The sequence below is a fragment of the Barbus barbus genome, assembly GCF_936440315.1.
Source record: "Barbus barbus genome assembly, chromosome: 3".
NCBI classification, from domain to species: Eukaryota; Metazoa; Chordata; class Actinopteri; order Cypriniformes; family Cyprinidae; genus Barbus; species Barbus barbus.
In genome coordinates, this window is record NC_136731.1 from 38851103 (window position 1) to 38874182 (window position 23080).

The window sequence follows — 23080 nt, forward strand, 5'->3', positions numbered from 1 at the left end:
ATCTGTGCTGAGAGGTGTTTATACTCAATTTGTTCTCCTGTCAAGCTCCAAAATGACACAAAAGCACCATAAATGTGTCATGGAAATGACATGTGAGCTATTTTCCAAGTCCTCTGTTGCTATAGGATAGCTTCGTGAGAGAAACAGACCACATTTTGGAAATTATTTACTATATTGACATCAACTAAGAAAAGTAGCAGTATACATCACTGTTCAAAAGTTTTGGGGTCAGTAAGATTTTATTGATTTATTTATTGAAAGAAATTAAAATTATTTTATTAAGGACACATTAAATTGAAAAAAAAAAAAAGAATCATGAATGTATGATTTGTGAACAGTTCATTACTTTGAGTCAGACCTTTTCAATAAATAATGATGTAATTTACTAAAACTGGTTTGAGCGAATCATTCATGGGTTGATCCAGTTCTCGGGTACAACATACTGACTTCAGTAATATAGGATTTAATTATGATTATCAATGAATGAAGACTTAAATTTTAGTCTGTTAGTTGCACAAAACCATTATGGGACCTGGAATAAAATGGATATTTTTAATAATACTTTTTATTCTGTTTGTTTATTCTTTTTAACATTTCTGATTATGAATATATAGCAACATTGTTATTAGTAACTTCCAGTGATTGATTCATCTTCAAAACTGTATCAAGGTTGTGTAAAGTCAACCAAACAGTTTTCCACACAGAGAAAGTGCTTTCTAGGTTTGTGTGCAATATGTATGGCACTGAATGGACTGTGGGCAGCCTGTGGGCTGCTTTCAGAGACAGACACTGGTATTGTAGTACAGCATTCCATCTACATTGGCAAATTAATGTAGACGTCTAAAAATTGTAATGTAAACCCACATCTAGAAAATTATTTGATTCCAGTATTCTAATTTTTTTTATTCACTACTTTCTTGTGTTCTCTTTCTCCTGCTTTGGCATCTCATACCAGGCCATATGGTCATGGTGTGGTCTGTGGCTTGGCACTAAGACATTCAGGAGCAGGTGAATGGCAGTGTGTTGAATTGTAAAAGTCTGAAGTCACATTGACAAACACCTATCGGATAAAAAAAGGATTGAAGAGAAGTGGACCACAATTCTTAAATTGCCACATAGCTTAAATTGCCACGTAAACCCACTTTATTCTATTGAATGTTACTGTTGGTAAATGCAAGACTGTATTTTAAGATCCTTAAAAAGGATCCCTGGTTAATTGTGTCTGTGAGGCAAATTATGATTGAGAGGCAAATTAAGATTGTCTGTGTGAGTCTGTGACTGTATGTATCTGTACACAATACGATAAATCACAACATCATGTATCAAACTGTGATACATGCTGTGAACGGTTCTTAATATATCTGGCAGCTGTTTAACTGTGGTATATATGGATATATATATATATATCCAAATCTGTGTATACTTCCAGTTGTAGTAGCTCTTAATCGTGGAAAGTGGAAGCTTTCCAGGTAATGATCACTGAATCTCTGTAAGCTTATTTTTATTTATTTATAAATAGGCTTTTTTTTTTTTTTCTAATATTTTGTAATTTTTGGAAAATCACTTATAAATGTATATACTGTATGCATTTTAATGGGAGCGAAAATGTGTTTGAGTGCATACATAACTATTTATTTATTTATTTGTTTATTTCATTTTTTACAGATTATCATAGCATGATGTCGACTGCATTTTTCAAGGTCAGCCATGTTTTTGTTTATTAATTGCACATTTATACATTTATAGTGTCTGTTTAATTTTAATTTCACTAAAGGTTTTGGTCTTCAGAATAGTTTGTGTTACCAATCATAACCTTGCTTCGTAGCAGTCTAGAAAGCATGTACCTTTAAGATTTGAAGGCTCGAGAGTATATCAGTGATCAGTGACATAAGCTACACGCAGTTCTATTAACCCACAGAACATTTAATAAACTGCCTTTATAGTACCTCTGGCCCTCAGATTTAAATCCCCCAAAGACTGAACTTGTCAGATGGAGCTGTGGGATCACACTGGCTTTGCGCTTTCAACCAGCAGGCTGGCATCAATCCCTTGGATTTCTAGCCTTTGTATCCCAAGATCATCCTTCCTTTGCTGGCTGGCGATCTCCAGCGCCTGTGGCTCAGCAGCCCGTCGTGCAGTCTTTACTGGAAGGATTCGGGTTTATGCTTTAGACAGCACAACGGCTGGCTCCAGCCAATCAAGCCATTTGTTTCAGCGCAGGCTGAGCCAGTGGACAGAGGAGAAGCGGGTGGAACGCACCGCTACGTGTGCTGTTCTTGTGTGTTAAAGGCTATTGTTAGAGCAGGATTACACTTTAACAACACTGCTGCCAGAGAACCGCTGCCAGCCTCCTCAGCTGACCTCAGAGAACTGACCACAAAATATAATATCGAATTTCAAACAACTGCGAAACAGGGTCAACACACCGCTTACGGTTGTTGTCGTTAATGTTATGAGAACAGACTCTCCAGCGCCAGAAATTCAAATGAACTGAGTCAGATTGGTGAGATAGTTTTGCATAATATGTGTTCTACTAAACCTCAGCACTGAAATATTTATTTATTCACAAATGAAATGCTTTATTAATAGTCATTTTAATATTGCACTGAGCTGGAAATAGATGCCTTATTAGCAAAGTTTGCTGGAAAGCATCTAAATTGTAAATACTTTTATATATAGACAACTTTAGAGACATGCATATCTTCTGATGACTAGAGAAATTACATAAATAGAGTTTACTGATTCCAGGACTCTACTTTTAAAGAAAACAATGGTGCATTTTTGCTTAAAGATACATATTTTAAAAGTAATTTATTAATGAAATACAGATAAGACTAGACAGTAAGGCCATTCACAAAAAATAATAACAATACAATAATATCAACCCATTAATTCGCAAATATAATATTCTGGGAACTTAAAATGAATTGTTTGTGTTTGTAAGTCTCTAAAGTTGTTTATTTATATATAAAAAAAAAAACTTTTGCATTTTAGATGCTATCAATATGTTGACATGTATTGCATGTTTTAGAGTCTGTTCAAACATATGAAAATGTACAGTATGTGTACAATAATTCCTGTATGAATACTAATAATGTCACAGTCCTATAGTCCTATATTTTTTTTTTTTTGGAATGATTGATATGTTACATAGCTGTCCAGAACACAATTTTGCAAAAGACTTTATTGCTCCATCTGTTGCTCCTAACCCAAACTGCAGCGTTAAACTCAATTGTAACCTCTTTGAAAGCTAAATTTTATAATTTATAAGCTTAGTAAATGGATATCTAGTATCTCCCATATCAGCTTGCTGGTACCCAACACTGCAGAGATGGCACAGAAGCGCAGACTGTTTAATGCTGAACAGAGGTGGCATGACGCCTTTAAACAGCAATGATAACCAATGACACTTTTACTATAGGGTTGCGGTGGGCAGGCATAATTTAGTCGTTTATGCGGCATTCTGTCTTTACACAGAATTTTGAACAGACACAGAGCAGCCTTAACAAATGTGGGAACCTCGAAAGAGCAAAAAATGCAAAGCATTGCATACATGTAATAGTGTTGTTCTTCTGGTCTTCTGAAAATCATAGTGTTCTCATTAGCAGTAACTACTTTAGTGCCAGGGTTTGTCATTAAGATTTTATGCAACAGTTAGTTTCAGTCCATTGATTTGATTGGACAAGAAGTGTTCCAAAAGTTCTGATGGAATGTAACTGCACTGGAACATTTGACTGTTTATATCACCTTTCCAATCCTGGTGTTGAAAACATAAAGTACCAAACATTTGGAGTCTGTAAGATTTATTCTTTTTAAGTATTGATTTTTTTTAAACATTAAAGGGATAGTAGGCCTACATCGAAAAAAGAAACTTCTGTCATGATTTACTCACTATCAAATTGTACCAAACCTGTATGAGTTTCTGTCTTCTGCTGAACACAAATGAAGATATTTTGAATAACCAAACAGTGGTTACCCACATTATTATATTTTATAATCAACAGAAGAAAGAAAGTTGACGTTGAATAAATCATAAGAGAACTATCTGAAGTCTGTATACTATCCCTACACGAAGTGTCTTACGTTCACCATGGCTGCATTTATTTGATCAAATACACAATAAAAATAGTAATAGTGTGAAATATTATTACAGTTTTAAAATAACTTTTCAATGTTTAATGTATTTTAAAATGTCATTTATTCCTGTGATGTCAGTGTCACATGATCCTTCAGAAATAATTCTAATTTGCTGATTTGGTGTTCAAGAAATGTTTCTTCATATCTTCACTGCTTCATATTTTGTGGAAACCATGATCTTTTTCAGGATTCTTTGATTAATAGAAAGTCAAAAGAACAGCATTTATTTGAAATAGAAATCTTTTGTAACATTTTCACTTTGAAACATTTTTTCATTGCATTATGAATAAAGCCTCTGTTACATTTTCCTTTTTATTGTAACTTGCATCCGTTTTTTTAACAAAATATCTAATACCCTAACCTAGGTTTTGGACTGAGTCGAATAGCTGTACCATCTTGAACTCTGCATGACAGCGATAAGACACTTGTGACTAAGTCTGGTTATTGTTTCCTAGAAAGGCTTTGCCGTAATGCACACAACAGCACAACTGGACCTTTCCTCTCCAACTGCGCGTTCAGTCTGTCGGATTTAATCTGAAAAAGTTCAGCATCAAGAGCAACTGGAGGGTGGAAATAGAGAGAGTAGAAAAGTGCAGGCAGAGATGGCAAGACAGAGTCAGAAGGAAAGAAGCAGATATCGTTCAGTGTAGTTTGGACATAGCTAGTTAAAATGTGGCTTTTTTATCCTCTTGGACTGTAAGGAGGATTAGATGTTTGATTCTCTGCCCAAAATAGACCTGCCTCGGAGAAACATACAGGCAATGCTGGATAGAATTTGATCTGCTCTAAGCTGCTCAACAATGGCTTCTAAAGAGCCAGACTTATAAAGTTCTGCTAGAATACAGATCAGTGCTAGGGGTGGGAGTTGAAATTGCATTTCCTTTACATCCTATTTGCAAGTCACAATGGGGAAGATGGAAAGCAAAGGTTAAGAGGCATTAGGTAAATTTACTAAGATGCGATCTTTCATATATCATTGCCTTATAAATAGTTTATATACTGTGCCAAAGCATATGGGGAATTCCGTCACATCTCATTTCTGTTTTAACCAAGCATCTAATACCAGTCATTCCCAAAGTATACCCCAGAGAGTGCTAGGATGTTCCAGAGGTTTCAGATTTCCTGTGTTAAATGTAGAAAAAGAGAAATAATGACTTAAATGTGCTGTCATTTGTTTTAAATACCTATTCAAGAAAATAAATTAAATGGGTCAATTTATCATATGATCTGTGGATGATATTTCATGACGGTTAATTAAATTCTTACACACAAAGACTGCAATTGATGCTGACCTTTATTATCTAGATTTTATGTACAAATAATTTGCCGTCAGGTCTTTTTCGGGGAATGTTTATTGACCAAAAACTCGTGATAAGAAGCTCAAGCATTCTGAGATTGTCGGCGAGGTTTGTTTATTTATTTATTACATTTATTTTTTACATATTTTTTTCATATGTACATATTTTATCATTTTATTTTATTATAACATTTATTACATAGGTTATTTATTACATAACATTTATTATAACATCTATTTTAACATTTATATTTAAAATGAAAATATATGTATTTTTTATTTTATTTGTACTAACTTTATCATTTTATTTAATTTTATCATTGTTATTTTTAACATTTATTAGTTTAAAAAAAAAATGTTTTTATGGAAAAATGATAAGCAATCATAAAGTACAGTTTTAAAAGTGAATCATCGTCATAATGGCCACTTGAACAACATTAGTGATAATGCTAAATGATATCCATTATAAATAGTTAAAACAAACACATTTCTGGTCAGTGAAGGGTACTTGAACCTTGCTCATGGGGCTTTGGTAGTTAATATGACCAAAAAAATAGCTTGAGAGGAGTTAGAGGCAGTTATAAGGCATGCATTTATTCTATTCATGTGGTCTTATGATCATAGATCGTAAACCAAGAGACCTTTCTGACACTACTTTTCAGGAGAATGAGGCCTGTGATTCCTCAAGTAATGGCTGTTTAGTATCATCTAATTTCCTCATGGTCTTATATTTTCCCTCACTTATCAGCTCATTTCAGATAGCTGCAGAGCTTTTTATCCCACAAGGCCCATTTTCCCAGTGTCCCATTGCATTCATCCTTGATTTGTTAAAAGACCTGGGGTTCTGCTAAAGCTTTCTTGCTCCTCTCAAGCAGTTTGTAGTCTTTCCTCGTCCACTGTTCTTCAGGGACCGGCCCTGTATGTGTGTGATAGGGGAGCTCTCGGTTCTGCTTCGCAGCTGGGTGTTCTTTCGAGGCCAATCTGAAGAGTTTCTTAAGGGAGACAGAAGGAGGCAAAATGAGGTAAAGGCCGTAAGGTTAGACAGAGTGGCCTTTGTTTGAAATGTGAGGTGTCACACCTACAGCATGTAGGGAAGGTATACTAGGACAACAGTAGCTCATTTCTGGGCCTGATGCCTTTTCATTAGCTCTGTTCTCCACAGTCTCTTAGGAGGAGTATCAGAGAGGTGCTTAAGAGCTTCCCTGTGGAGTCTGGGGTGCTTTGATAATGAACTGTAATGTGTGTTTTGTACTGTTCTTACTTTTGAAGGAGATCAAGGATGTTTAAGTACTGGGCTTTGAGAGCAAGACCAAAAAGCACTGTTGTTGAAAAGATGAGTTTAGATGTGCATGAATTCATATGCTGGCCGAGGCTTGTTTATGCTGGCTAGTGCTGGTTTGGTGCTTGTCTAGCTGGTGCAGTTCACCAGCCAAACCAGTATGGGCAATGCGGTGAAACTGGTTGAACAAGGAAGTATTGTTTGAAGAAAATGTTAAGTGCGGATAGATTTTGATATATATATTGCTTTATGTCCTAGATTGCATTTTGATTCATATATAATGACATGTTTTAATATTTTTGATTTTATATTCATTCATTCATTCATTTCAGTGATAGGTTTTTATTATCCCTATCATTCTTTCATTCATTCATTCATTCATTTCAGTGTTATTTTTATATTTATCTCCATCATTCATTAATTCATTCCAGTGTTAGTTTTATATTTATCCCCACCATTCATTCACTCATTCACTCATTCATTTCAGAATTAGTTTTACATTCATTCATTCATTCATTCATTCATTCATTCATTCATGTGTTATTTTTATATTTTTCCACATCATTCATTCATTCATTCATTCATTCATTCATTCATTCATTCATTTCAGTGTTAGTTTTATATTTATCCCTATCATTCATTCATTGATTGATTCATTCATTCATTGTGGTGGCAGTTTTATTTTTTATCTCTTTCAAACACATTTATGTATTTATTTATTTGAATTGTTAGTTTTATTTTTGTCCTTTTCAGACACATTGATTTAATTAATTATTTATTTGTTTGGTTGGTTGGTTACACAGCAGCATATTAAACAAAACAACAAAAGTGGTGGTGTCACGGTTCGGTACGTTTTCGATAAGGGGGGGCGGAGTAATTGGTTACATCGCAATGTTGGAAATATTTCTGTTTTAAACCATAAATGTAAGCTAATGGATATCAAACAAGCACGCGTGCAAACTTTGCGCAATATTTATGCCGGTGAACATCTTAATCTCAGTCAATTTACTATAAGCAGAAAGTGAAAGTAAAAACGGAACGATGGAGTAATGACGGAGCTTTCGGCATCTGACGCCGCTTATTCTCTCAGAGAAGACGAGAGACGAATCTACTTCAGCATATGCTGATAACGATATAGGCTATAGCTGTTTGCATTTATTCACTTAATATTTCTCTTGTGGCCCTTGCATAGTGAAAAAGAAAAAAAAAGAGAAGAAACGTATTTTGTGTTAAACAGGTTGTTTTTGAAAGTCAGTGCTTGAAATAAAAGATTTTTATTTCATTGATTTTTATTGATAACTGCAGTGTTAATATTTTAATTATAGGACTAGCTATAATTTGTTGTATAGCCTAATATATCTAAATACCTTTTTAAAACATTTTACTTGAGGAGTAAATAGCCTAATCTTATCCTCAAGCGTGTCAGTTATGTGGTAATTATTGCGGGGCAAATTAATTATAATTTTAATTTATTAATAAAAGTAACTTCATAATAATAATAGGTCTAATAAAAATAAGAATGTAACAAGCCTACATTGGAAATGCCAAATACTGTAATGTTTTTGACAATACCTCTGGCTATCGTCGATACAAGGTCATCGTCTTTCGACGCACCCCAGCAAGGGGAGGCTATCGCAGGGCAGACAGCACATTGCCTGTTACGTCGTTTGGGCTGCCTTGTTGAGCTCAGTGGCACTGAGAACATTATATATCACACACTTTATTTTCCAAACGTAATAGGATTAGTCCAATGAATTGTTCGGTTTGTAATGCGTACCGAACCAAAAGCCTCGTACCGAACAGTTCAATACGAATTTGCGTATTGTTACACCCCTAATATATATATATATATATATATATATATATATATATATATATATATATATATATATAAAAAAAATTTTTTTTTTCTAGAAATTCTGTCAATTGTCCTTTGTTTGTCAGAGTCGTTTGTTTGAATAAGTTATTTTAAATGAATCACTTGAATGAACTGAACCACTTAAACTAATCAGATTTCTGAATACTTCATAAGTAGGAGACTGTTACCGGACACGTTACACTATTGGATAGAGCTTAACTGCTGTCAGGCTACTGCAAAATGTAGTTAGTAGCGCCACTACTTTTGGCTAGTCACTCCACTGATGGTCATGTCAGCACGAAACTCTCTAGCTGTTTGTCAAACTATTGTGTGCGTACAGTATGGCTCGAACCCCTCATGGGTAATCCTGTCCGGCACATGGGTTATACAATGGCCCTCCAGTGTTGGTGGCTGAGGGTGATGAAGTGAATCTGTTCCAAGTGACAGGAAAGTCTGAAGGCACAACCATCCCTTGACGCGAAACCAGCCTTCAGCGCCCTTTTGGAACAAGCCAGTCTGGATGAAGTCTGTGAAAGAGACAGCGGAGGGATTGGGAGAGCTGGGGAAATAAAATAAAATGAGCATTTGGGATGTTTCTGGAACGACCTGAGGAAAGGCAGTTCAAGGCTTCAAGAAGATTACTGGCGAGTGAGCCAGCAGCCGACCAGCAAGAGGAGTGTTAGTCTGCCAGCTCGTAAAACACACCAGGGGCTGTATTTCTTCCGTTTTTCCCTCCTCAGTCCTGGTTTGTCTCCTGCTAGCTCGAGTATGTGCTGCAGACGGTCTTTAGAGCTGTCAACACTGAACTCTGTAAACCTGTCCTCATGTGACGGAGGTCAGGGACCAGAAGACAGCGGGCTGTTCACCTCACACCACTGGGAGCTTTCAATCATTTTTGTAAAGCTAGTAAAATTTTTTGCGCTTAGCTGAAAGAACTCACTCGGCATGACAATGCTTCCGTTGACATAATGAGTCTGTGGTGGTGGTATAAATTTTCATGGTTTCATTATGGGGTGTGGAAGGATCATCCAGCTGTCCCTGAAAGCTCTTAGAGGTCATGTGACCATGTGGGTCCTTTGCAAACTTTATGACTAAAGGCCTCAAGCCCTTTGAGAACAGAAGTGCAGTGTGTTGGTTTCAGTCATATACTGCTGTCCATTTCTATTTTAGGAAGGTGATATCATTTCATTCATCCCTATTCTTTGTGTGGGATTTGTATGCTGTAAGGTTATTTGTATCCAGGTCTATGAATTAGAGACAGTCACATAACAGCAAATCAAGCACAGGCACAACCTCACCGCCTCTCTCGCTGTTCAAAGAGCCATTAGTCTTAAAGCTGTGGTTTAGTCAAACATATCTAATGGATTCTGCTTGAAAATTATAAATTGCATTTAGTTTGGTTAGAGGGAATCATTTAGCCTGCTTGATGTTAGGGCACAAGGGTCACATCTGTGATTTTTCCCTCTTATTTCCTGAACATGAATGTTGAAACGAAAGCCCTGGTCTCCTGGGTATTAAATCTTTTAAATCTTGGAGCTTAAATCTTTTTAAAATCAAAGTTGGAAAGAATTTAGTATAAAATATCTGCAATGCAATGAAGTGCTACATCGTTGATGAGATTGAGAACTGTCCCTATAAAATAAGAAACTGAATTAGAAATATTTAGCACATACAATAAATACAGCAAACATCTGCTGCAGTTTAGTCTGACGATGAAACAAAACTGACTGGTCTGAGTCTAAAGAGTCTAAACTAAATCAGTTGGACTGAAGATTTCACATTACAATTTTAATAGACAAATTAGTAATAAATTTAGTTTGATTGAAATGTGAAATTTTAAAGTCCATGTAAACCTACAGTTAGAGCAGGGAAGTACATTTAAATCTATATTTATTCATGATATTGATGATAATTTAGCTTACACTACACATACATGTGCACATTCACTACACGAATACACATACACTACATTATACATGTGTGAGATTCATGGTATTTTCAGTGTCTGCCATCTCACTTTACATAAACTTCATATCCAAAGCTGTTTCATTTGATAACAGCTATGCTAAAATACAAACTGCAACACAAAGGTCTTCACAACAAACCACCAAAATAAAAGTCCAGTTTAACTTGAAGAAATTATATATTGTTATTATTATTATAAAATGTACCTCTCTGAGTAATAAGAATAATTATAAAATTAATTAATTCGTTTGTTTGTTTCAGACAACCAAGATTTTTTTCCATATTTTTCTTGTTTTTATAGAGATACAAGTATACAGAAAATGAATGTAAACTTTAATTGAATTGAATTGAATTTGATTTCATTTTGATTTCATTTAGAAACATTTCTTACATTTTTAGAATCTTAATTAATTTTATAAATTTTAATGCTTTTTTTTATTATTATAACTTAAAATATAACCCAAAGAATAAAAATAAAATGGAAAACATAGAATTTGGGAAATACTAAATCTAATTTCATGGGCCTCTAAATTAAAATGCAATTTATTTTGTAGACTTTCCTTGTAAATAAGCAATTTATCTTTGGATAAATGTAAGGTTTTACAGGTAACCAATTAAGCAGTGAGAAAGTAAAGTTTCACGTTTTCGAAAATAACTTAAATTTCAGTCTGTTCCTCACACATAGCTAGCATATGACTTCACAAGCACAAGCATGTGACAAGCGTACCTGCATTAGCATGAGACAGATGCTGACATGCTTTACTTTTCTATTGTGTGCTGTCTCCTTCTGGATATCCAGATGGATGCTAAAGCCACACTTTTCTTTTCCCTCCACAAATTTCCTTTCTTTGCACCACCGTTGCAGGTGTTGACCATCTGGATGACGCTAATCTCCAGGGCAACAGCTGACCTGACCTGCGATGCTCTGCTCCTGCTCTCTACAAATCTTACAGGTAAGTCTCCATAACTGATCTTAAACCGATTTTGCTTTGTGGTATATAAGAGTTTAGATTTGGTTTGGGAAGTGTGGTCATAGATCAGTTACACGAGTCAATTTAATGGCCTCTGGTGTTAATGGTCTCCCATTTGAGGTATTGATAAATTGTCAACAAATTGTCATGGCGGCTGATGGGATTGTGGTTAAGCTGCATATCACCAGTACATCTGAAAACGGGTTCTGTTGACCTTGAGAACCTTTTCTGAACACATTTACAGGAGAATATTTTTTTAAAAATAGTTTTATCTGTGAATTGAGAGTCAATGTGGTACAATGTTGTTTTGGACCCCATAGACTTTCACTGTAAAGAAATTCTTCCGAAAATCTTCTTTTATGTTCCACAAAATAAAGTCATGTTCCACAACATAAGGGTGAGTAAATAACAAACTCTTTAATAAAAAAAATACTATAAATATTAGGAGTGAGGCCCTTGAGTTCTCTAAAGCTGAGTAGCCCTGGTTTAATGCTTTTATGTTCTGTACTCTGAACTCATTTTTCCGTATCACCAAAGGGGACAGGGTGCAGCAAGAGTTATTGACGGTTATTTTTCAGTTTAGACAAAACATCATGCATGACAAACATAACTCTTATTGCTCAGAAAAGGCAATATAAAGAGTTGAAAGTTGTGATGGCTGGATTCAGTTTTCTGTTTTTGACACTGCTTTGAAAAGCCCAAGACTTACTAGGGTTTATTTTGGTTTGCAGTTGAAGCAGAAGGGTAAATCGAGCACTAATGCAAGAATGCTGGAATACACCACAGATCTGTTTGCGTTCAGAGCTTTGCAAAGGCTTAGCGAGGCTGAATTGGCCTTAAATTTTAGGGAAAGATGTAACAGATTTTCTATGTACAGTTTTTCACCTGCAAATATTACGTTTAAAGAGTAATATTTGTAATCTTTGTTTAAGGCTTGAGTTTTGTTCACTAAACTGAGAAAATTGCTCCATGGTTGCTTTTAAACAATAGTGTAAGTTGTATGTTTCATTTGAGGATCAACTGTGTCTCTTTATGAAAAAAAAAAAATAGCCAAAAAATGAGACAATGGATGACATTTAGCCGGAGTTTAGAGCAATAAAATCTAATGCAGATAGCATTCCCCACATAATTTGGTCTTAGAAAAACTTTTGATTGCCAATCATACCAACAGAAATTGACCGTAACAAAAACCAGGGTCATTTAATTTAATAATAATTTAATTTCTGTCTAGTTAGTTTGCATGGAGCAATTGGTTAAAATTTTATTTAAAATTTTTTAAGTAGCTGCTGGTATTTTGCACAGCGGATGCTTGTTTCAGAGAGCAGAGAACTGAAATTTACTATGGCCACGTATGCTCTGCAAAAATGTTTGATTGACCTTAAATTAGTGTTCTTTTTTGGAATACAGGCATCATTCCTGAATAATAACCAGCAAAATTTTGGAAATAAGAAATATGGATGTCAACATTTTTTTATGATTGTGTAAACCTTTTATTGTTTTGTTTTCTAACTTCTAAGAGATCACAATTTATAAAGTTAATAAAAAATTTTCCCACATTTATTTTGAGTTCATATATTAACCATTTAAATAGTTCACCCAAAAATGAAAGTTACCCCATGATTTACTCACGCTTCAGCCGTTCTATGACATTCTTCTTTCAGACAAATACAATCTGAGTTATATTAAAAAATGCCCTGGCCCTTCCAAGATTTTTAATGGCAGTGAATGGGGGTCGAGATTCTGAAGTTCAAAAAAGTGCATCCATCCATCATAAAAGTACTCCACCCGGCTCCGGGGGGATGCCAACAGTTTTTTGTATTGTTTAAACTTTTTATTATTTTGTTTTCCAACTTCAAAGGGATCATAATTTATAAAGTTTTTTTTTTTCACATTTATTCTGAATTATTTAACATATTTAACCATTTAGAGACTTAATGAGAAACATGAATGCCAACAGTTTTTAGATTAAAAAAAATGATAATGTTGTTACAAAATTCAACTCTGATATAAAATTCAAAACTAATAAGCATTTAGTTCAATCAATGCCAGGGAAATTTTAGAAACATGTTTTTGGAAACATTTTTGGAACATTTAAAAACAGAGTTTTGTAAATTTTAAAATTTTGTATCTTAATAAATTTTATATTTTGAGATCTCAACACATGTGAAATTACTAAGGTGTTTTTACTAGAAAAGCAGCAAACCTGCATTCTTTTTGCTGTTTTGGACAATCATTTGAGAAAAATCGTAAGATATCTTCACACTCTTTACCTCAGTTATTATAGATCTTGATTTTACAGTTTGCTGAAAAGTTGAACCTATGTTCAGATATTCATAACAGGCCAGTTGAGACCAATCTGGTGTGAAATCTGGCAAGCACTGCATCCTTAAAACTTCAAAGAGTAAATCTCTCACATACGGTGAAGTTAGCGTTGCTTTCCTCTTAAATACAGACACATGCTAATCCATCCGGTAGACAGATTAATGGATCAAGTTTACACCACTGAACTATATATGTGTACAGGGCCTTACAACCATTCGGTGAGTCAATAGCTGGTTAAACCAGCAGTTATTTGCAGTTGCTGTCAAATATCTGATTGGTCTTACAGTCGTATTTTTTCTTCATGCAGCATTAACACAACCAATAAAATTGTGTGTGATTTCAGATAAGATTTTCCAAGACAAAACCAAACATCGTATTTTTAAATGCTCACCATATAACGGATAATTAATCTGTCCTGAACGCCTGTAAAACCTGAACCTTTCACTGGCCGGCTCGACCAAGTGATGATATAATTACACAAGTCTCGAGGAATTCAACCACTAATCTCCAGCACAGCTGCAGCAACAAAGCCTGCTGGTGCCAGAGCAACAATTGCGAGCTCCCAAGGAGTCAATGTTGTGTAATATCACTGGATAAAAAAACTCACATTGGCTATCTGAGCTGAATGATGAAAAGTTTTTAATAGATGTTCTGTGTCTGCCAGTCTTAGATTCAATTTTGCGTGTTCTGCATCGCAAGGAAGGAAAACAGGCCGGGGATGTGGCTGTCTAGGGATCGCAGTTCCCTGAGGGGACGATTATGAAATGCCGAGTAATACCTTCAACCCATCTGTCACGCTCAATATCGACGCAAAGAGACATGATGTTGAATGTTACTTCCCCTCCTAGGTGCTCTCATGAGAAAATCTGGCATCCCGTACCACATATAAACATCTTTTGAATATCTGTGTCTGAAATGATTGTCATATGGTCCAAAAATGTGGCCTACTCTTTCAAAGACAATTGATTTTCAAATTACGCCGTCTTTCAGGACAGATGAGAGTGGATGTGTCGCGTGTATTCTGTACCAGAAACTATGTCTTTGGCTTTGATTCTTTATAGCGTCTCTGTCTTTGATATTGTTTTGGACAGTTTGTAAACGCAGAGTTTTGTACCGTCTAGTTCTGAAATTGGCAGTAAACACTTCACAGTAACTAGCAGAAAACAACACCCATGTCACCCTCATTGGCACAATCTGCACTTTGAGAAAGAGTGGATAAAAGGGCCTGTGTTTTGAGGTGCAATTGGCTAATCAAGTGTTTCTGGCTAACTGGATTTTCCTGATTTGTTTGTCTGTGGTAACCTTAGTGATACTAATTGAGAGTCTTGACGAAGAGAAGTTTAAGAGTCGTTTAAGAAGCTGACCTTTGATTGCTGCCTGCTGTTTTACAAGGCACTGTTTGTGTTTGTATCAGGATGGGTCAAGAGCTTTGTCATTTATTACTGGTCTCCAGAGTTTAGTAGAATAGAGAAGCAGGCTTATTTCAAATTAATTTGTCAGCTGAAATTATATTAAATTAATAAATATATATATATTTTTACATTTAGTAATTGATTTATGATGTAAATAAATATAAAATTGTAAAAAATAATCTATTTTCTTTGTCAGACCTTGTCAGAGGCTTGACTGAATGTATATCATTAGAACAATTTGTTTTACACTTGACTTGACATTTCCGAGTGTCATTATTTTATTCATTGGCTGACGTACATACATACATACATACATACATACCTTAATTTAATTTAATTTAATTTAATTTAATTTAATTTAATTTAATTTAATTTAATTTAATTTAATTTAATTTAATTTTTATTTTATTTTTGCCAAGAGAATAAATTTGATCGACTGGAGTCTGAAACTTACATGTAAAGCAAATGCAAATATTTTACATTAACTGATACATTACATTACTGATTACAAGGACATAACCAGCTTAAAATATTATTTGGGAAAAGTATGCTGATGGTCATGTCTACTGGAGGTCTTATTCTTTTAGAATTATCTATAAAATATCAAGAGCTGAAGTGATCAGATTTCATGTCATGTGTCATGTTATGATTGTTTGTGTAGCCATAATTGACGTAATTCTGAAATCAAAATTCACAGATCCGAACATGTGTAAAGTTCAGGGTGCTCATGACAAAGCTGTGATTAACTGTAATACCGAGCCCACTCTATGTAATTAACACTGAAGTACCAGGAGCATGTCATTTTTCTGTTCAAATGGCTTTGCTTCCCTGTATGTGTAACAGAACTGTTTGTTTAGTTTCCTTTTTGTCTTTATTTGGTTCTTCCTGTTTTAGTTTCTGACCTAGTTTTGTTAATTAGTTATATTCATCACCTGTGTTTGATTCAATTACCTTGTTTCCTCGTTTGTTCCAGCCCCTTTATAAGTCCTCAGTTTTGCCTTTGTGTTTGTCTGATCTTAAGTTAGTAATGGTAATGTGTGTTGATGCTAAATAAATCTCTTTTGTTATTCTTTGTCGAGCGCTCCCTTCTCTACAACCACCAACCCTTACAGAAGATCAGACCGCCAACTGAAGACGAGATCAACGCTTGGGATGCTCGAGCTCGTTCCCGTCGTTTGCGGGGGTTCTCGCCGCCGTTCGCGGCTCGCCCCTGCCCGTTCTGCGTGGGATGTTAGGCTGCCTGTCGCGGCTTACCCAGGCCACCCGTTTTGGGGAGAACGGGTCGCCATTCGCCGCTCGCCCTTACCCACCGCCCAAGAGAAATTCGTTCCGCCTGAGACGGCGATGAATGTTCCGCCCGCGGCGAGGAGGATTCCGCCGCAAGGGGCGATGAACGTTGCGCCGTCCGCGGAGAAAAGGGATTCCGCCGCCAATAACGGTTCCCCCGAACCACCGAGGGGGGAAAAACAGGTGCCGGTGGGGATTTTAATTGAGTTTGAGGGCATGTCATTCCCTCCATTGCCTGCTCCTCGCCAGTGCCATCCATTGCCTGCTCCTCGCCAGTGCCCTCCAGTACCTGCTCCTCGCAAGCGCCCTCCAGTGCCAGCTCCTCGCCAGTGCCTTCCAGTGCTTGCTCCTCGTCTGAGCCCACCAATTCCGGCACCTCGCAAGTGCCCACCTGAGTTCCCGCTGGTTCCGTCCAGCCCACCTGAGTTCCCGCTGGTTCCGTCCAGCCCACCTGAGTTCCCGCTGGTTCCGTCCAGCCCACCTGAGTTCCCGCTGGTTCCGTCCAGCCCACCTGAGTTCCCGCTGGTTCCGTCCAGCCCACCTGAGTTCCCGCTGGTCCCGTCCAGCCCCGCGCCTCCCGTGCGCCCTCTAATGTCCGCGCTACAAGAGCGCCCCTTTGAATCCGCGCTGCAAGAGCGCCCCCAAGTGTCCGTGCTGCCAGAGCACCCTCCTGCGTCTCCGCTGGTCTCATCCAGCCCTCCTTCGTCTCCGCTGGTTCTATCCAGCTTCGCGCCTCCCGTGCGCCCTCAAGTGTCCGCGCTGCAAGAGCGCCCTCAAGTGTCCGCGCTGCAAGAGCGCCCTCCTGCATCTACGCTGGTCCCGTCCAGCTCTCCTTCGTCTCCGCTGGTTCCGTCCAGCTCCGCGCCTCCAGAGCGCCCTCAAGTGCCCGCTCCTCCAGAGCGCCCTCAAGTGCCCGCTCCTCCAGAGCGCCCTCAAGTGCCCGCTCCTCCAGAGCGCCCTCAAGTGCCCGCTCCTCCAGAGCGCCCTCAAGCGCCCGCTCCTCCAGAGCGCCCTCAAGCGCCCGCTCCTCCAGAGCGCCCTCAAGCGCCCGCTCCTCCAGAGCGCCCTCAAGCGCCCGCTCCTCCAGAGCGCCCTCAAGCGCCCGCTCCTCCAGAGCGCCCTCAAGCGCCCGTTCCTTCAGAGCGCCCTCAAGAACCCTCTCCTCCAATGTGGCCCCCAGAGGGGAACTTTCCCAAAGAAATTTTGGGGGGGGGCCATATAGTCTCAGTCTGTGTGGCCAGGCCAAGGGCCAAGGCCACGGAGCACCCCGATCCGCCAAGGCCGCCCAAGGACCCCGATCCGCCAAGGCCGCCCGAGGACCCCGATCCGCCAAGGCCGCCCGAGGACCCCGATCCGCCAAGGCCGCCCGAGGACCCCGATCCGCCAAGGCCGCCCGAGGACCCCGATCCGCCAAGGCCGCCCGAGGACCCCGATCCGCCAAGGCCGCCCGAGGACCCCGATCCGCCAAGGCCGCCCGAGGACCCCGATCCGCCAAGGCCGCCCGAGGACCCCGACCCGCCAAGGCCGCCCGAGGATCCAGATCCACCATGGTCGCCCGAGGACCCTCATCTGCCATGGTCGCCCAAGGACCCCGATCCGCCAAGGCCGCCCAAGGACCCCGATCCGCCATGGCCTCCCATGTCTCCTGATCCGCAATGGCCTCCCGTGTCTCCTGATCCGCCATGGCCTCCCGTGTCTCCTGATCCGCCATGGCCTCCCGTGTCTCCTGATCCGCCATGGCCTCCCGGGTCTCCAGTCCTGCCATGGCCTCCCAAGACTCCTGATCCGCCATGGCCTCCCGTGTCTCCTGATCCGCCATGGCCTCCCGGGTCTCCAGTCCTGCCATGGCCTCCCAAGACTCCTGATCCGCCATGGTCTCCCAAGACTCCAGATCCGCCATGGCCTCCCGAATCTCCAGTCCTGCCATGGCCTCCCAAGACTCCTGATCCGCCATGGCCTCCCGAATCTCCAGTCCTGCCATGGCCTCCCAAGGCCCCGGATCCGCCATGGCCTCCCGAATCTCCAGTCCTGCCATGGCCTCCCAAGGCTCCGGATCCACCATGGACTCCCGAGTCTCCAGTCCTGCCATGGTCTCCCAAGGCTCCTGATCCGTCCTGGAGGCTTCCCTGTCCCATCCTGGTCCTGCTCCAGCCTCCAGGACGCCCACCCCCCCTCCCCGATGTTACTGTTACGGTGCGGGACGCACCTTCCGGGAGGGGGGCGATATCTGTAACAGAACTGTTTGTTTAGTTTCCTTTTTGTCTTTATTTGGTTCTTCCTGTTTTAGTTTCTGACCTAGTTTTGTTAATTAGTTATATTCATCACCTGTGTTTGATTCAATTACCTTGTTTCCTCGTTTGTTCCAGCCCCTTTATAAGTCCTCAGTTTTGCCTTTGTGTTTGTCTGATCTTAAGTTAGTAATGGTAATGTGTGTTGATGCTAAATAAATCTCTTTTGTTATTCTTTGTCGAGCGCTCCCTTCTCTACAACCACCAACCCTTACAGTATGATGGCTATGTGGAGTTTAACAGAATATATAATTAATTGCACAATAAGTAATAAAACTCTAACCCTTTTTATTATCGTCTTCATTTAAATGGATGTTATGCATTTCACTAACCCTTCAGATTTATGTATTTTACTTAAATTTAGTCTTGTAACAAGTGCAGTAAACTTTATACTTGTATACTTGTCAATTATGCAGGCTTGTTTTTAAGTAAGATCACAAATATGTTTAGCTTTTTTGTGCACTCGCTTATACTTCTCTCTCTCTCATATGCACACAAAAAGATGAGCAGAAATACCTCTGCACACAAATATTTCTGTTTGTTCACACTGTGAGCTGTGGGTGTCCTCTGCATCATTCAGTCACTCCACTGCACTGCTATCACATGTAGTTTGACGCCAAACATAACCAACATAATGAGGGCATAATAATGATCTTGTTTTTGATTTTCAGTACAAACCATGTTCCGATGGATATGGATTAAATAAGTGTAATTTTCACATTCTGATTGAATGATTCACATTGTTTAAAAATACAGCTGAGAATCAGTTCCAGTTTATTTGTCTGTTTGAGTGAATTGATTATAACTTGATTTGTTTGCACTTTGAGTAGAAATTTATGTAAACATTGTTTATTACAATTTGTTGTTGCATTAGAGCATAAAATAATATAATTCAATAATAATTATTCGTAATGATTCAAATTCTATTCATTATAATTAAATTAAAATTTTTAAGCAGCCTACATTTTTTCCCTGTTCATTTAGCACAAAACATTCTTATTTGATTATTGCATTTTACTTTTTAATGCATTCAAAATTTGATTTAGCTGTATCGCCCGGCTATATACTATATAGCAGATGTTTTGAGAAATTTATGAAAGTAAACCCCAAACTATAAGCGCAGTATTTCCAAGTTGATGCTGTCCAAGAATGGATTTTTTTTTTTTTTTTTTCTGAGAGATGTGCTGTTCATATGCAAGACCATATGCGTTTATTTCCTGAGAGGCATATTGTTCCCATAAAAACTAAAAACATGATAGTCAGGATAAATTACATTTGCAGGAACAGCAGTGTCCCTCATTGTGCTGCCAAATAAACAAACTTCATGCCACAGGGTGGAACCTCATTTTCGAATCAACATGTTTACGGCACGGTACTAAGAATGCATTGTTTTGCACATCCGCTTCTGCGATTTGAAAAGACTTTGAGAGCAGAGCTGCTCATATCCATTATGAATTATTCAGCAGCGACATCCCCATTCGTTCACCTGTTATTTCCGGGCCAGAGGATGAACAGTTACGGTGGCATACTAGCTTGGGTTGTGTGTGTGTGTGTGTGTGTGTGTGTGTGTTTTCTGCTCCAGTGCCATGGAGCCAGAACAACTGTCCATTGCTTTTGTGAGTAGATGATTAATATATGTGTGCTTGTTTTATCTCGGTGAACAGCAGACAGGAGAGTGAATAGAGAAACAAATTCAACCATGATTTGATGGGCAAAAGTGCACAGATCCCTACAGTAAAGATTCTAATGCTATTTGCTTGACAAACAGACAATATTGTACAGTTAAAAAGTTTCTCAGAATCACTTAGATTCATTTTATTTCTGATTTGTTCACTTTGTCTGTACGTAATTGTTTTAAACATCCAAAATTATCACAGCTTTCCAACACATCATGTTTGTGCAATGTTTAAATGTTATGAGATCTTATAAACAGCAGATTGACTGCAGATAGAAAAAGACATGGGGTATGAGATCAATAATGTTTTTTTGCCTTCTCTTTTCTGTTCCCAGCTCGCACTTTGATCCTGTGGAATCAGACGTCTAGTCCCACCAATTCTACAGGTCAGTTTATAACTCAGGTCTTTATCTGTAAATATGGCAAATTACAAACAGAAACACAGTGTTTCAGCCAGTGGTCATGACTGTGATATTCCCAAGAAAATATTTAGTGTAGGCTTTGAGCATGTGAAATTACTTCAGACACTGCAATACATTTTGGCCATGATATCATGCACTAGAGATTCTGTTTTTAATAATAAATAACAAATAGTAAATTCAGAAATGGAAAGATGTAGTGTATCCTTTTTGTGCCAATAGAATGACCAGATAAATAAAATAACGTGCTTGAAAATAGGTTTCGCAAACACAACCAATGTCTTCCATGGTTTGGTCAAACAGATGGTCCCCAGAATGCAGTGGATTAAGACATATATGTGAAAGTCTCCAGCAGGGAAGATTAAGAATTCTTAAAAACACTTTTTAATCTCCGCTGGGCTCCACAGAGCCTTTCTGATTGCAAGAACAATGTGTGAAAAAACCTCTGAATTCTGGAAAAGAGGCCAATTCAGACGATACGAGTGTGCCCTGCAGCTCACACAAACACATAGAAGAAAGCCGCAGAGATAAAGATGGATAAAGAGATATTCAATTGAAATCATCTTCATGAATTCCACGTGTCTCCATGCAGCCATCAACGTTAATAGCCTCAAGTGCTTATGCCGGAGTCTCTGGATATGTTTACTCTCCAGTTTCTTAAGAAATAACATTTCTTTAGGAAACATGAGACTCGATCGTTGTCCAGATACCACATAGAAAATAACCAGTGTTAAATTATCTCCTGCGTATGTAATAGGAAACACTTGGTGCTGATTGACTCAATTTAAAATGGTAAGTATTGATTCTGTACACGTAGTGGAAAGCTCAGTGCATTATCAGCAAATATTGGAACGCCAGTCACGAAGTTCTGCACATTATCTTCAGTGTTTGTTTAATAAATATTTTGTTTAATTAGATTATGCTTGCAGCTGCCAATAAGTAACACTGCATTTCCAAAATACACCTTTTCTTTTGGCACTTTTATGAACACTTTTAATACACTACCAGTCAAAAGTTTGGAATAATTACAATTTTTATTGTATGCTCACCCATATGCTCACCGAGGCTGCACTTTGATCAAAACACAGTTTTCACTGTTTTCTATTTGAATATATACAGAGCTCTGGCATGAAACTCTAGATGGTGCAGTCCGATAGGTCTAACTCAATCCAATGATCTCACTGCTCAATATTCAAATACCTGGCTTTTTTTCTGTAGCTGTTAGCAGAGCACTTCAGAAACCCCCCACCTTCCCCAGCTCCACCTGTATAGATCTGCTACAGTGATTCATGTATGTTATATGGGGGTTATCCATATGTGTTATATTTGCAGCAGCAGTATTTCTTACATGCTCACAGCAGCATGTTGTGGGTGTATTGGCAGTAGCGAGTCTTGCTCTGCCGCAGCTGCGTAGCAGATCTATTCCGCCAAGACCAAATACATTAAAATTGTCATGTACATTACCATAACAATCCCTCCGAGAGTTCTCATGACAGAACTTAATTTATTGATGAAAAAGCTGAATTTTCTGCATTACATGATTCTGAGGAAATCATTCTCAATTTTTATCAGTTATTATTGTTGCTCAATTATCAATAATGGTTATACTAATTTCAATTTGAAAACAGTTTTTGCTCTTATATTTATTATTAGCGTGCTATTCTACTATTGTTATAGTTATTGGGCTTTCCACTGTGAAAAGTCATTTTATTTATTTTTTTAAACATATAATCATGCCAGTGAAATATATAGCTAGTTAGTAGCATCACTACTTTTAGTTTTTATCTTCAGTGTATTGCTTTCCAGGGTTATTATATTTAACAAAAACTAAAACAGAAACTAAAACTTAAATTAAATAAATAAAAATGTTACTTGACTTAAGCATAAACATTAACTGAAATAAAACTTTATATATCTCATTTTAATTTACCATAATTCAATGTATTATATGTACCAGAAATAACTCAAATTAAAACTGAAATAAAAAAATAATAAAAGCTATAGAGACATACTGTATATAAAAAAACAAAAACTACTAAAAATTACAAAAACACACAGCTAAATTACTAAACAAATTACTTTAACTAAAATGAAATGAAAATAGAAAATATAGAAATAAAATAAAATGTTTCAACAATAGTATCTCAATGATCCAAAAACTATGTTCCTT

At 38.0% G+C, this 23080-nt stretch overlaps 1 protein-coding gene across 2 annotated transcripts in view; it reads left to right on the forward strand.

Annotated features, from left to right (window-relative positions):
- crhr1 (corticotropin releasing hormone receptor 1) overlaps positions 1 to 23080 on the forward strand; it is a gene marked incomplete at its 5' end in the record, with an annotated part of 127732 nt that overhangs the window by 24247 nt on the left and 80405 nt on the right. The window contains 3 exons of one of the 2 annotated variants that reach the window (XM_079379718.1): positions 1666 to 1700; positions 11402 to 11489; positions 20827 to 20877. In XM_079379718.1, coding sequence (XP_079235844.1) covers positions 1677 to 1700; positions 11402 to 11489; positions 20827 to 20877 — 163 coding nt within the window. The remainder of the gene's footprint in view (positions 1 to 1665; positions 1701 to 11401; positions 11490 to 20826; positions 20878 to 23080) is intronic. The other variant, XM_079379719.1, reaches the window with a different exon arrangement.